The following is a 16,461-nucleotide window of genomic DNA, read 5'->3' on the forward strand; positions in this document are numbered from 1 at the left end:
GCCATGAAATCAGGTGTAAAAGTGTCCTTGTGACAAAGCCCCACAGGTGCCTCCCAAGTATAAAATATGGCCTATTATCATTACAATATCTTGGCAGAGATTTCTAAAACAAAGAAGCAAACAAACAACTCTGTATCACAAAAATCCTAAAAATTTGAGTTGGAGCCACTGTCTTAAGTTCTTCCTCACCTGTCCACCCCCCACCCCGCCCCGGCCCCAACTATTTCCATTTCTTCTTTTCCTCCCTGCCTTGCTGCTTCCCACAGGGTTGGCCACAGGGGCTGAGTACCTCCTAAACATGGAGGTTCATGCTTTCTTTTTCTTCTTTGATTTCTCAAGCCAAGAAATTTGCAAGGCCACTGAAGTCTTCATGTGCCCTCTCTGTGACAAGAACTGCTCACTGCAGAGACTCAATGAAAGCTGCATTTATGCCAAGGTGAGTGTGGACCCTCACGTTCCTCTCCCTGCCCTCTACTTTTTCTAGGAGGCAGGTAGTAAAAAGTCCTCCAGCAAACCGCTTTTTACCAAAGTTAAATGTTCCCAAGTGTTTCAATATCATTGATATCAATATCATTGACAACTGAGTAAAACATCACTCTGTGGCAATTACAGAAAGAGTGTATTTTATTAGAATATCTTTGTCTTCCTTTGTTTTTATAAGTGTTTATTGCCATCATAGACCTAAAACGTCCACTTGGAATGACATCTAGATTCTTTTTTGGGGGAAGATGATTATTTCCATAGGTAGTGATAAAATTTTTATCTTCCATGAAGACTCCTGAAGTTAAATTACTTCTAATTTTTCAGAGAAAATGAAATAACATACCAAAAGCTCTCAAATTGCTGCCTATTAGAATCACCTGAAGGGGGTTTTAAACTCCTGAAGCCCAAGTCACATCCCAGAGCAGTTAAATTAGAATCTTTGGATTTAGAACCTAGGCATCAGCATAACTTAAAACCTCCCAGGTGATTTCAAGGTACACACAAGTTTGAGAAATGTGTACTTGAATTTTACAGTTACTATTATTCATTTGTAAAATGGTTTTATTAAAGTATAATGAACAGATAATAAAATGTACATATTTGAAGTATATAAATGAATACATTTTGATTATATATATGCTCCTGTGAAAACATCACCACGATCAAGATAATGAACATATTCATCACCTCCAAAAGTTTCCTCACGACCTCTTGTAATCTCTGCCTCCCATCCCTCCCAAATTCCACCCCTGTGCTCAGGCAACAAACTGTTTCCTATCATTATAGATAAGTTTGTATTTTCCAGACTGTTACGTAAATGGAATCATACGGTGTGTGATTTTTTTTCTGATTTATTTCACCCAACATAATTATTTTGAGATTCATCCATGTCATAACATTTATCAGTCAATCATCTTTCTTTATTGCTGAGTAGCATTGCATTATATGGCTATATCAAAATTTGTTTATCCATCATTTATTAATGATCTTTTGGGTTGTTTTAAGTTGTTACCATTTTAAATAAAGATGCTACAGATGTCTACAAATCTTCATTTAGGCAAGTAGTGTTATTTCTCTTGGGCAAATACCTAGAACAAAATGGCTGGATTATGAGATAGAAAAATGTTTAACCTTCTAAGAGACTTCCAAACTGTTTTCCAAAGTGTCTATACCATTTTACATTTCCACCAGCAATGTATGAGAATTCCAGTTTTCTATATAGTCACTGATTCTCAGGATGGTCTGTCTTTTTAATTCTAACTATTCTAATAGATGTTTAGAGAGATCTCATTGCGGTTTAGTTACTTGAAAAAAATTTGATTCTTTTGGGTCTTGCTTTTAGGATTTGTGAGATGGGCTCACAGCAGTGCTCTTTCTAGCACTCATTTTTCCCCACAATGAAAACAAGATCTTTCTGTGTACTCTACCCAGTGCACTGTGAATAATGAGGATTTCCAGTCTGGCCGGTGGAAACAGGCACTATTCCTGACTCTGTGAGCTTCTGAAACTGTTTCCTCTAATCCTCTCAGGGGGTTCTTTCCTCAGGTAGCCTCCTCACATTAATGCTCACTGTCTGGGTTGTCGCTCTCTGCACCCTGGTGACTACACTTTCAGTGTAGTAACCTGAGGCAATCATAATGCTCACCTCACTTGTTTCCTGCCTCTTAGGGATCACTGCCTTTCATTGCCTCACATCCAATCTTGAAATCTGTTGCTTTATATATTTGTGCATTCTTTGGTTGTTTTCAGAATGGGGGTAAAATCAATCTCTGTTACTCCATCTTGTTCAGAAGTAGAGACCTCTATACAATTAACTTTTGACAAGGGTGGATATAAAATCAAAAGCCACTCAGGATCCTACTAGGAGACCAAAACTTAGTAAAATTAGCTTCTGAATTATTTATTTTGAACGCATGGCATGGGAAAAATCTGTTTTGTTTATAATTTAATTTCTAAAATGTGCTCAGTGTTGAATTCTTTTAAATGCTCCACAAAGATGTCTTGTTTGGGGAAGCATTTTCTCAACACTTTTTGCAAAAACCAAGTGTATAGAGTCATTAGATGTAAATACGCGTGTTTTTCCCTTTGTCCATGCATTTCAAAGACATATAACAGCCCTAGGGACAGCAACAAATCCATATATACATATGTTACTTCTACTTGGACAGTTCTAATAAAACACACTGGCATTATCTGAACACTAAAGCTAAGACTCATATGTGGCAGAGTGATAAAGTGAAGAAACTGTCCAAGGAAACATTAAATCTAGGGGGCCTTTGTCATTGTACAGTATCTACATCCTTCCTTTACTCTGTAGAAATAGTATATATAGGGACAGGTATAACTCAGAAAGAATTCATTTGGTAACTATTATAAGGTAGGTGGAAAAGTTAGCTTGCAGAGGAGAATATTGCCTTATGGAACAAAACAAGACATAAAACCCACTACGGTGAAATCTTTAATGTGTCTTGTATTTGTTCCTCTGGCTAAGGTAAAATGTAGCTACTTGGTTTACACCTTAAAAATCAGAATTACTCTTCCTTCATTGAATGAAAATAAACATTCTCTTTTAAAATCAGTTTACATACTTAAACACCTAGAGGTTACTGTATGGGCAGTATCAGAAATAAGGGAAGAGATTTTTAGCAAAGAAACAAGGCCACCAATCTAGAATCATCTAGCCTACACCATCACCCAGCGACATCATCTAGGAACTGGTCAATTCCTTATAGAATCAATCACCACTTGTGACAAGTAACAGGAAATTAAACCTGTCATATTTTACTGAAATATGTGTGTGCATGTAATAATTTCCTTAATAATTTCAAGGGTGTGTTTCAGAGAAAATATGGTCCTGTCATATAATAAAAATTATATTTAAGTACATTAACATTTTCTTTGGTGACTGTTTTCATTTTTAATACTTAAAAGTATGGGAATTAAGAAATATTTTCAATTAACTAATTCAGTGATATTTGCATACTCTTTCAAAGCACCTGACACCACACTGTCAATTTCCATTATGCTAGGATTTCTCAGTTAAGGTGAAATCATCAGGTACAAGGGTCCTGCATTGTTTTTACATATGATTTTAAAAATGACTCAACCTTTGAAGTTAGCCTTATTTATAACAGTTATTAGTATCTGGGGTTTTTTCACTTGTTCAACAAACATTTATCCAATACCTAGAGTGAACCTCAGACTGTATACTGATATTAAGGCTCCAACAGAATTAGGACAGACCATCTTTCTTCTTTAAGAAGTTTCATGGATGAGTCTGCATAAGGTTACACATCAGAATCACCTAGAACTTTTGTTAAAAAGCAGATTCCTGGGCCCCACGTCCTGAGATTCAGAATCAGTTGGCCAAGGGCGAGGCTTAGAAATCTGCATGTTAAGAGGCTCCTCAGGTGATTCTGATTTCTAGGACCACATTTAAAAAGCTGTTGCCCTAAATAAGTAATGAGTTGGGGGAGGGGTAAAAAAATGAAGTTGCCATGTTTGGTGTACCTTTGCCCCGGTCCAATGGACATGGATAGTTACACAGATTTTGCCCTGTCAAAGAATTAGGAGCTAAGGAACTGAGAGAGGGCTGAACTTCAGCCTAAATTCCAAACCCTGCCTCTCCCCCCCCCGCCCCCCCGTAATCTCCTGGCCCGCAGCGTGGAATCTGCCCAAGAGGCACCTTGTTCAGCTTAGCCCAGTGGCAGTTTCCAGAGGCTTAAGTTATTCTGAACCCATGAAACAATTTTAGAAAGAGATCTATCAACTACAGTAGAGGAGACATAGAGTTTAAGCTTCCAACCTAATGAGAAATGTATCTCCTTAAACAATATCCACATTTATTGATTTCCAGCCACACTCAGCTCTGCAAGAGAAATCACATGTCAAAGATAGTGGAGAGGGCTTCCCTGGTGGCACAGTGGTTGGGAGTCCGCCTGCCGATGCAGGGGACACGGGTTCGTGCCCCGGTCCGGGAAGATCCCACATGCTGCGGAGCAGCTGGGCCCATGAGCCGTGGCCGCTGAGCCTGCGCGTCCAGAGCCTGTGCTCCGCAACGAGAGGCCACAACAGTGAGAGTCCCGCGTACCGCAAAAAAAAAATAAAAAGATAGTGGAGAATTTGTGCTAAAACACAGCTTTGTTTGAGGCATAGTTTGCTTCTGTCTTCTTATATTCTGTCTTCTTTACAATGTTGAGTAAAAAGCTTGTCCAAAGGTTCCCTATGCATAAAGGCAAGCTATTTTTCCAATAAAATGCAAATATACATTTGTAGATCAGACAAGCTTTTTTTTTTTTTGCTTTTAGAAAAGTCTGTTACGTTGCTTTGGGATTTTTCTGATCACTCACGATCTAAGCTTGAGCCATCCACACTGTGCTTGACTCTTCCTTCCCCCTCTCCTCCATTTCCATTCAGCAACTCATATCGGCACCCTAAAAAACCCGTATCATCGGAAGCTGTAACCACAGGCTTCTAAGTGCTTTTCTTATCTCCACAGTCTCCCCTGTCATAATACACCCCACATGTAATAGTTTAGTGGGTAAAACAATGATTTTATACTTTTACACTCCTCAGGGCAAGTTCTGAAGACTTCCCTAGTTCCCATTCTAGCTTTATCTCCCACTACATGTATGTAATCTCACATTACATCAATATGGCATGTATACCTCACCGTGTCTTGTGGATGTGTTTCTGAAAAGATGATATTTAAATTTACTTAGTTAAAAATGCCTGAAAGATTTGTAAACAAAACTAATAAGAAAAAAAATGAAAAGCTTTTTTAAGGAAAATATTGCATGAACAATGACAAATTATGTCTGTGCAACACAATTGTTGTTAAGTATTGCTTTTTATGTGTCACTTTTCTAAAAACCTGGCTGTTTCTGGAGCAGGGGTAGCCATTATTTCTTGGTGACCTTTACGTCCTCATGTGTGAAGTCTCTGTTCTAACACTCTTAAGAGGCTCTTTCCTGCACTAGGCTTGTTTATAAAGGAAAGCAGACAGCTGTTCAGTTCCTTGGCAGCCGCAGGTATTTCTGTGGGATGCCTTTGGACACAAAAAAGCTGGATTCCCCCGCTGGGTGGAATTTTATCAACTCGGTGAGAGAATTTCTTTGCGGTCCTTTTCTCTATTGTACATAATATATACTGATGATTGGTGTGAAAACCAAGTCCTATAACATTTTTTAAAAGCCCAAGCCTTAACAGTCTTAGAAGTTTAGAAGCATCTAGGACATTGTGCACCTATCCACCAACTTTCAAAAGCAGCACATCTTTTGTATAATAAAGTTTGCAGTAATGCTACATAATAGGAAAATACATCCCACCTTTATCTGTTTTATATTATTTTACAGTGTGTTCCAGATGTTACAATTAAAATACACATTAATGTTGTTTTAATGCACCCATTGAGCAGCCTCTAGACTGTAGACTGAGCAAAGAGGACAACATTCTACTCCCACTTTCCTTAGAATAATGTTCTTTAGCCCCCAGTTGGCCTCTCACTCCTGTGAGGATAATGCCCCTATTTTCTCTTTAGTTTCTATGGTATTTAAATGACTGCCAAACATACATTGGCTTGGCTATATTGGTTTAACCTCCCTCACTAAATTATAAATATAGTTAGGGCATTACACAAATAAAAAGAGGCAAAGGTAAATTGAGTTTATACTTTATTAAAATCAAACGATTCTTACAACCCTGAAATGTATATTCAATAATGTTGTATAACTGTACATTGTTCTTTATAAAACTTCAGGTCATGTCTGATTAAAAAACACTTGGACTATATCCTAAATGTCCAGTGATTTATGAAATTTCTTAATGACCCATGGCACATTCTGAAAGACATCAGAGAGTAGGGATGGCACTGTGATCCCTTTCCCTTGGAAGTGCTGGATCACTAATGGAATTCTGCATTTTGCAACTCTCCCAATCCTGGAAGTTTTGCTAACAGGAAGTGCAGCTAGGTGTGCCTTCACTGGAAAGCTAACTTCTTAAAGCTCTCTGTGTAGCTTCTACTTGTGGCCCACAAGTACTTCCTCAGGGTACGAGGACCACTTCTAAGCAGAAATGAAGGTAGAGTCAAAGGGGAAAAGAGAAGAGAAGGGGGGAAATGCTGACTCCTCACCTCTCCCCATGAGAAAATCACATGAAACAGTTGCAGGACCCATGAAAGGACTGCCTATCTTATATTTGAAAACTATAAAATAATGTGATTCCATTGGGAAAAAAAATCAGTAGTACCTAAATGCAAACAGTAATCACTGGATTATTATAACCAAAAGTGTGACTAATACTTTTGTTTGTTTTCCACTAAGGTAACATATCTGTTTGATAATGGAGGGACAGTCTTCTTTGCTATTTTTATGGCAATATGGGGTAAGTATGTTCTTCCATTGCTTACTTCCTGGCCCTCGTTTTCTGAGGCTGTTGCTCTGTTTATTCATACCCACCATACATGCACACACGCAAACACACATACCATGTATCAATTCAACAGTAAAATCTCTTGTGTCATATGCCCTCTTCACACATTCACTGCTTCTTTGGGAATTTAACTCTTGATTTAATCTTCTAATCCCTAAAGCCTCAACCTTCCTATACTGTGGAGTATATTTTTCCTGCCCAAAACAGGCAGTAATTGAAAACAAACTGAAATATACTAGAATCCAAATTAAGCGTCTTGTATTTTCACTTGTGAAAGTGACACTCAGAAAATGTTTTGTTTGCTTAAGGCTTCCATTATATATTTTTTAACCTTACATTTTATGCACTTAGAGATGCAGAATCTATTCCCTATATGATTGAGCAATAATGTCTAATACAAAATAAATCCTGTTCCTATCCAGCATCTTAAAACTGTAAAAGTGATGTATAGGTATATGCATTGGCTGACTTTTTTCACTAAGTTTCTCACTGAGTTTTTAAAGAACCCAATTAATTGTGGCCTAAATTAAACCACAGATTGGAATTCCCCATGCTTTGAAGAGAAGTGATCACTTTCCTGGTTAGGGTCAGCTTTCCTACCATAGTCTGTTGAATGCAAAGTCAGTGTCAACTTGGCAACTCAAGGGGCTGACTATGTACCTGCTGATACAGAAAAGTAAAATGTACTAGAATTCAAGCCTCTCACTCCTGTTACTTAGATTTCCCAGGAACAGAATCTGTGCCATACTCTCTTTCTAGCTTTAAGTCAAAATTTAAAAAAAATAAAATCACCCTTCCAATTTTCCTTCAGCAAAATGCCAGTCTTGATATATGGTATTATGACTACACGGGGAGCAGTGAAGAGTCAATTCACCCCCCCCAAAAAAAGTAAAAATGTAATTTGGGGTCCCTATTTTCATTGAAGGATTTTTTAATTAAATTATTGGGTGGGGCAATCATGGTGAAATCTTTCAGTTTTACCTGATTCCACAAACATTTCCTGCTAAGAAAAAAATAGACCAAAATATAAATTAAGGTTACTCAATAGATGATTCAGCACAGTGAGAAATGGAAGAAAGGAAACCTTTTGGATGATTTATCCTCTATGTTTCTGCTACTCGTCTCATGCTTTTACAGTTCTCTTTGGCACAGGCCACATGAGAGTGATCTTGCTTCAGCTTTTGGATGAAGGATTTGAAAGGCCAGGATATAGTGAACATTTTGCCATCTGAAGCCTTTTTCCCCTTAGTTTTATACTGAGGTACGAAGTGGAGGTATGTCATCCATAGGAATGCCATCCCGTGCATTTTCTCGGCCTGCTGGTGTAGATGAATCATTCGCAGTTGGGTTATAATAACTAGAATTTCCAAAACTCACATCGTAAGGTTCCGGTGCATTATCTAATCGCAGAACTAAAAAAGCAACAAAAAAATTGCTTTATAGTGACAGTCTGGAAGATGCATGCTCAGGCATCTGCTAGACTGTAGGAATTGTTCTGGATGAGTTAGTTACACGTTTTTATATGGGATTTCCAGAGATTAGTTTTGAATTTTAAATAAGTACATATTTTGCAAGCCACATTTTTCTTCTAAAACTATGAACAGTTTAACTTCCAAAATTTCACTGCTGGTGGTCCAAAAATAAAGGAACTAAGGGAGAGATCACAACAGAAATATAGCAGTACTTTATATAAAGAAGTATTGACATGTCTCATTGACTTTTTTTTTTTTTTTTTTTTTTTTTTTTTGCGGTACGCGGGCCTCTCACTGTTGTGGCCTCTCCCATTGCGGAGCACAGGCTCCGGACGCGCAGGCTCAGTGGCCATGGCTCACAGGCCCAGCCGCTCCGCGGCATGTGGGACCTTCCCGGACCGGGGCACGAACCCGTGTCCCCTGCATCGGCAGGTGGACTCTCAACCACTACGCCACCAGGGAAGCCCTCTCATTGACTTTTGAATCTTGTGAATTCAGAGCCTTGTCAACATGTTCAGAATTTTTACTTCTGGTATAAAAATAATTTTTAAAAAGTGAAGAGCTTTAATTTTAAAATGTGTCATTATTTTACCAAGGGTCTTAATATCATTATGGGTGAGCCATTGAAGATGGAGATGAAAGAAAACAATTTGTAAAATCTTATGTTTCCTTCTGAGAGATCCAGGTTATTATCCCGATTAATAATATTGGAGATTGTTTTTATTTTCAACAAACAACTATTATTTCTTTTATATTCTTGAATTTAAAGAAAACTTGGGGCACTAGGTATTTGAATACTAAAGCAGGGACTACTTACTAATTAGACTAGTAATCTCATTATTCAGCTAGGTATTCTCATATCCTACCTATTCCTTAAGCCTTCTGTTTACAAATTGGACCCCCAGGAACCTTAGGAATTTGGGAAAGGTGTCTCAAAGCTGAAAGAGTAAAACAGGTGGTGTAATTGAATTATTCCATTATGCCTCGATCACAATATCTTAGATTATATCAAGTTGTTAGAGCTTTTGCATGTGATAACATTTAAAGAAAATATTCTGAAGTTAAAAAGAAAAAGTTTGGAAAACCCTGTTGATTGAAATCCTATCCTTCAATTTTGAAAAGTGATAGTTTTTATTTTCTATGGATTGCTAGAAGTCCATAAACAGAATTCAGTTAACTTACAATTAATGGATTTGATTTTGAAAATTAACAATATATCAGTAATGTTCCAAACTTATCAAAAATCAACAAGTCTTTATCAATGAGACCCAACAGGGGCATTTAACTATTTTTTATGGTGGCAAGAGTCCCTTGTGTAAACCAGAAAACGGATTTTTTTTTTTGTCCTGAGATATTAAAGAAAAAAAGGGTTGAATCAAGCATTTGATTTTATTTCTGTCCTAATTACTACTGCATTATTAAGATCAAACACAGTGCTTTATTCTTAGCAGACACATTTCTCATCCATAGATGTGGTGGTTTTTTTGCATCACATGATCGGGAAATTTCTGAATTAAGGTTTATCTGACTTTATGTACCCAAATATGCAACCCTTTAGCAATTCTGTTTTAGAGACTCATTAAGATAATTAATAGAGGGCTATTGTATATGTGCAAACTTTGCAAGAGCTCCAGATTAGAATAAATTATTGTTCAAATTACTGCTACTAAGAGATCCAACAATGGTGAATAATGGCTCCCCAGTTACTTGCTAACAAAACTGGCCATTTTGTTCTTAATATCATGCCATTATCTTTCAATTATAATGATATGTTTTAGGTTCTGGGATTATTACTTAAAACCAATTGTGATGCGATGAGCAACAGTTCCAAATGGTTTTAAAATTTCACACACAGTTCCATAGTTATTTTGGTTATGTTCTTTGAGAAAGAGAGAATAGATCAGAATAAATCTTTAGTTAGTTTCTGTCATATGAATCTCTAAATGCCTTCTAGATAATGCAGTGAACGTTAGCAACTTCACTTAGTTAAAACCACTGTGTACAGGTGAAGTTCTGAAAGTTGTTTTTACCTGGTTCATTTCTGTCGTCATAAAGTCGCCGATGGGAAAATGAGTCTGTTTTCCTTTTTCCACACAGCAAGTAGCCAACAAGACTAAGCAGTGAAGCTCCCAGAATAGCACCTAAAATGGCCCCAAATACCACTCCTGTATTTCTGTTCTCTAGAGGACAAAGAAAAAATAATTTACAGATAAGAAATAGAAAACAGTTATTCAAAGAACAGAAATATATACATGCGGACTTTGTGTAAGCAAAGAATGTTTAACACTTTTTTTTAAATTAGATAATGGATATGTATTTACAGAGGAATATATATACATTGTGTGTGTGTGTGTGTGTGTGTGTGTGTGTGTTTTATAAAGTACTGAGTTTGGGGGATATATTGGAAAATATGCTTCCTGATAAAACTGTACTTCAAAATTTGAATTATCTTGAAATACTTCTAAGCTTTAGTTTTATAACTATCTCATTACATATTAACACTAATAGTACTGAAATGCCATGTGTTTTCTCTATTAAGATCTAATTTCTATGTTGAATTCTATATTATGTTTTTAATCAACTCTGAATCTCTGATGAACTTTAATGGTGAGATAAGCTTTGAGTTTGTTTCTATAATAATTGAAAAGTTAAAAGCTAATGGGAGTAAGTAGGTAATAGGAATTGAATCCACAAACCCCAAGTGAAAAGGCATTATGAAGAAAAAGAAATATATCCTGATAGAGGGTATTTCCAAATACAACAAATAGACCAAACAAAGCAGGATGTTTGCAGTGCCTTGCACACTGCGAATAGATGTGTAGGTCTGAGTTAAAGGAGTCCAAAATTTCATTCTATCATCCCCTTTATCAAGCACCTTATTTGAAGACTAAGTCATCAATAAATCACTGAATGCTTCCTGGATTTATACTTAGTGCATTTTATTTTCAAGTTTAAAAAAAATTTGTTGAGAAGCTTATTAATTAGGTAGGCAAGAGGTCTTATAGGGTCTCTAATTCTATATCAGATTCCATTTATACACAAAAAACATGTTGGAAGGTCAACAGCAGCACATTTTTTACCAAGATAAAAGTGAAGCAAAGTTAACTAAGTGTTTTTTGATTAATGAGCAATGGTAGGATTAAGTACTCAGTATTCTCAATACGTATATTAAGTTTAGAAAGACAAAACAGAATAGTTTAAAAAAAATCTTTCTGATGGAATATCAGAGTATGTATGAATGGAAAGATGTCTTAAAATTATGAAAATATATGTACATACAATATACTGGTTGCAATACTATAATAATCTTAGATTTCAGAATTTAAAACTTTTCCTGTACACTAACAACTTTCAAATAGGAATTTGTTTATATGATTTGGTGTTTATATCACTAATATAATCTGTAGATAAGTTGTATTGGAAATCAGTGAGTTCATGGGGGGAAAAGAGGAGTTATTTTTTTTTAATTCAGAAAACAAAAACATGGTTAGACCTGAGAAAATAAAATAGAATGAATTTTCATTAAACATTAGAGATCTTTTCCACTTTATGTTTTAAAGCTTGACTAATCTCTAAATGAAACAGAAATGTCCCCATAACACAATTTTCTTGTGCTACTCAAAGCTGCATTCCATTTTTATGGTGTTCAGTAGGTACTGAACTAAAAATTGAGGGTATTCTTCTGTTGAGTTTAAAATTTTTAAATACATATATTTTTAATATATATATATTTAAAAATACATATATTTTTAAACTTCAGTTGTATCATATTCCTAAAAGCCTGTGAAATTTCAGGTAGTCTTTCTGAAATGCAGTAGAAATTGTTACCCAGTATCTCAAAACTGTACTACTACCTCAGTTTCTGTTTCTTTTCAATCTAACCTACTTCTCATTTTGTCCCAGTCTCATCACATTCTCACATTCCCATACAGTAATGACTAGTCTTTGCTGACTTAAGCCCTAAAATCCCTTCACTATTCACTATGAATATCATGGTTTCTCCCCACAAAATAAGAACCACCTGTGCTATTGCAGTCTCCTTTTTTTCTAGTGTGGTGCATTTCTTAGGTGTAATGACTTATTTGGAGATTCAGTTTCACACAAAAGGAAAATTAAATCCATTTATATTTACCTTCTTGGGGGTCTGATGTATCTGGAAAGATTTTTGAATTATTGGTGAATTTCAAGGTGGGATATAAAGTTGTTTCTTGATAGGCAGTAAAGCCCGCCAAGCTATCTCCAGTCATGGTAGGCCATCCATCTGTTTCCATTATCATGGGGGTCACAGATATGGTGTTTGATCCTGAAGGGAGGTTGCTAACTGTAATGGAACTGTTGTCAGGAGCTTTCATGGTATCATTGACCGAAGACCGAGTGAAGTTTTCGGAAGATACAATAGCTGTAGTATTGGGAGGTGCTGAGACTGGCAGAGGATTTTCATCTGCTACGGATGAGTTCCGAGGCAATTTAGAAACAAAGCTGTGGCTCAAAGGAGGACTTGGGGAAAGTGTGGGCATGAGTTTGAGACTGGAAGAGTTGTCTGTTGACAAATTATGGTAGAAATCTGTTCCATGGGTTTTATTTGATGGATCCCCAAAAGAGAAATTAGTTGCCTTGGGATGGGAGGTTTCTCTATTTTCCTTATCTGAGGTTGAATTTGCTTCACTTTCCAAAGGAATAGATTGATTTTCCCTTGTTTTTAAGTCTTCTGCAATGTTTTGTGTTGTGTTTATTTCTCGACCTTCTTCTCCATGACTTCCAAATAGTAGTAAACTAAACAAAATTGAAATCAACAGAATTTTGACTGAAGTCAACATTGTAATCTTCTTTGGCATTGGTGTTAATAATGAGAATCTGAAAGAAAATAATGACCATTTGAATTATTAAATGAAGTATTGAGGTTTTTTTAAATGGATCTACATTTTTAAAGTGATAAAAAAAATCCAGAGACATAATGCTGACATGATAGTACCATACTCTATTCCAAAAGTTTATTTCCTTTGGATTTTATTAAAACTAGAGTTACTGAGTTCTATTTTCTATATAGTATTTCTTTCTTTCTTCCTCTAGGGAATGCCATGCAAAATCTTTGTCAAGCCAGACACTACTATTTCATTATTTCAAAGACCATTTAGCTTGGGACAAGTTGAAATACACACACACACACACACACACACACGTATTGTACAATATATGGACTACTAAGAAATTTTTTAAAAATAATGTAATATAGGGCTGCTTTCTTCAACCTATTTAAGAAAACATGTTCTTTATAAAGATGTAATTTGGAGTATTTATTATGAAAATGATGTTATTGATTATACAGTAAACATACCAGTTTAAAGTGAGTCAGTCAGGAACTTCACTTGAAAACATTTTATTAGTTCCTAATTTGAGTTACTTGAATTTGAGGTTAACATCCCTTTTTTCACAGCATGTTTACTTCATGTTACCCTTTTTCCTATTAATCCCAAATAACAGAAAGTCAGAAATACTTTTAGAATTGGGGATTTTTTCATTGCATTCCCTTGTATAAATGAAGAAACTGGTTGTGAGTGTGTGTGGAAAAAAAGTACCTAACTAGATTGTGGCAGAGTTGAAGTTTGAAACCATGGTTCTGACCTCCAGTCTGGGCACATCATTCTGCCTCTTAAGTGTGGAAGCGCCACAATTCATAGATAGGAGGATATGGGGGAATGGTTTTGAAATTATATTTATATTGTAATTCTGGTTTCTATCACGAATAACATGTGAAAAATAATCATCCCATTAAGCAGTTGCTTTATCAATATCATAATCATGCTAACTTCACAGTGTTCTGCAGACTAAATGAAATGATTTATGTAGAAGTACTCTAAACAATATCGGGCCTAAAGTAAGCAGTTAGTGACTGTTAACTTCCATTTCTTCTTATTAAAACATAATAATATTTCTAAAAATGTCTTACAGTTTATAACATCATCTCATTTGAGCCTCACAACGATCCATTGAGACAAAAAGAGTAGCTCACGTTATCCCCATTTTGCAGATGAAGAAACCGAGGTTCAGAGTGACCAGTAATGGAAGCTAAAAGAAGCAGCACTGAAAGCCAAATCTACTGACTCCAACCTAATTAGGTGCTAAAATTTAAAGTGTTTTTAATTGAAAAAGGTAAAAAAAAAATGTTAGACTATTCCTCTTCAAATAATAAAGTCTGAGAACTGATTTTATGTTCTTTGAATTGGACCTTAGAGCTTATTTTTCACTAAAAGCCTCCAGGATGACTGAGATAAGAAAAGGAAGGAGGTGCAACTGCTATTATTTATGTCTAACATTAATTGCCATTTCTTAAAAGCTCCCCCATAAATTTTTACAAATGTTTTCAACCTTGATGATTTTTCACTAGGGTCTGAGGAGCCTCTAAATTACTCCCTCTGATTATCGTGTGGTTTTAAGTACCCCTCTCCTTGCTTAATGATTACTTACACAGTGGTACAACTTAGACTTATCTATAATACATCCTGATATAATATTTTTTCTCCAAAGACTTTTAGCAAGCAGTCTATACCTGTGGATTTCTAAGGTTTAAAAGATACAGTCATTTCCATGCCCTGTGCTTATCACTTAAGAAAGTTCTACTTAAAAAGCAAGCAGGCAGACATACAAGAACATTCATAAGGGCATTATTTATGTGTCTCCAACCTAAACATCCACCAGTAACAGGTTGGATAATAAACTGTTTAATATTTGCACACGAAAAATAAATGAGATTCACAGATGAGTTGCATACAGTAACATGAGTGATTATCACAAATATCATGCAGAGCTTAAAATGCCCGTTGTACTGTATGATTGCATGTTTATAAAGTTCAAAAACTAGAATGTTAAAAGTCAGGAAAGTGGTTACTTGTGGGAAGGAAGGAGACAGTATTGATTGGGCTGGCATGAAAGGGACTTCTGTGTGCTCCTAATAATCTGTTTCTTCACTTGGTAGCGATTATATAGGTATTTGTATTTGTGATAATTCTGTTTATTTATATTTCATTCACTTTTCTGTGATAATCAAGAAAATTCATTTAGATCCTAAAAATTGTTAACATAATTGGAAAACATATTACTAGTATGCATCTATTACATCAGATGCTTTGCATGTTTTCTCATTTAATTCTTAACAAAAACAATCAAACAATAAGGAAAGGATTATTAATCCTATTTTACAGATAATTAAATGGGACATAAAAAGTGTAAATAATGTATTCAAGGACACATAGCTAGTGGCTGAAAGATAGGGTTAGGATTCAGACCTTGGCATTGAAAGCTAGTAATCACTCATCTATGTAACAAAAGTTACAAAGGAATATAGAATTTGGTAATCAGCTGGTTTTTAGAACTCTTCCCACAAATGTTTTCTTAGCACAGCATACTAAAGAATAATGAAATCCTCCAAATTTTATTTTAACCAGAGCAGGTGATAATCCCACATTTTTAAACACTAGAAAAATAGTGACTTCTCCCTTAAGTGCCTCTTAAACATACTAAGTACACTTTTATCCTAATTTAAGAAAATCCCAACAATTGTCTCCATGGTTTCTAGATAAACACTTTTACCATGTAATTTACAGATTAACATTAACAACACAGGAATGATTATCCCCAGGACCTGAAGTTCACCAATATTTCACTAAACTGTTGCTTCACCTAGCACATTTAAAATACAATTCAATTTAGTTTAAAAATACGTACATGGACCTTTTCAGAAACAGCTCTTTCCTGTGAACTCTGTCAGTTTCATAGCAAACGTTATAATCTTTTTCATTGTCTACTGCCAGTGATCTGATTTGTTTATGCATTGCACTTGGCCACCTGTCTTATTGTTAGGCAGTTTGATTGCTTTCCCTAAACCTAGGCTTTCTGGTTATTTTCTCTTCCTAAAGAAGTGGTTACCAGAGGGGAGCAAAAAACAACCCTTAGCTTTTCATCTAATTTTCTCATAATGTCACATGAGGAACGTGGCATAGAGCTTTTGGTCCCTTCCAGTAATGAGAATCCACATACCAAGAGTCAACAAAGTGAGTTTTGTTGTTCCTGTTTCACTTTG

At 35.7% G+C, this 16,461-nt stretch overlaps 2 protein-coding genes across 4 annotated transcripts in view; one reads left to right on the top strand and one right to left on the bottom strand.

Annotated features, from left to right (window-relative positions):
• ANO3 (anoctamin 3) overlaps positions 1 to 16,461 on the top strand; it is a 413,314-nt gene that overhangs the window by 336,863 nt on the left and 59,990 nt on the right. Inside the window, 2 exon segments of the mRNA XM_029209693.1 lie at positions 340 to 436; positions 6,804 to 6,864. Coding sequence (XP_029065526.1) covers positions 340 to 436; positions 6,804 to 6,864 — 158 coding nt within the window.
• Positions 1 to 16,461, bottom strand: part of MUC15 (mucin 15, cell surface associated) — a 114,598-nt gene that overhangs the window by 95,047 nt on the left and 3,090 nt on the right. The window contains exons 3-5 of one of the 3 annotated variants that reach the window (XM_029209695.1): positions 12,517 to 13,238; positions 10,415 to 10,564; positions 7,813 to 8,324 (exon numbers count right to left, since the gene is read on the bottom strand). In XM_029209695.1, the coding sequence (XP_029065528.1) occupies positions 8,164 to 8,324; positions 10,415 to 10,564; positions 12,517 to 13,219 (1,014 nt within the window). In that variant the 5' untranslated portion in view covers positions 13,220 to 13,238 and the 3' untranslated portion in view covers positions 7,813 to 8,163. Of the gene's footprint in view, positions 1 to 7,812; positions 8,325 to 10,414; positions 10,565 to 12,516; positions 13,239 to 16,461 lie in introns of those variants that run through there. The other 2 variants (XM_029209694.1, XM_029209696.1) reach the window with 2 other exon arrangements.

The sequence above is a fragment of the Monodon monoceros genome, unplaced genomic scaffold (genome assembly GCF_005190385.1).
Source record: "Monodon monoceros isolate NGI ecotype Baffin Bay Population unplaced genomic scaffold, NGI_Narwhal_1 Super_Scaffold_7, whole genome shotgun sequence".
NCBI lineage: Eukaryota > Metazoa > Chordata > Mammalia > Artiodactyla > Monodontidae > Monodon > Monodon monoceros.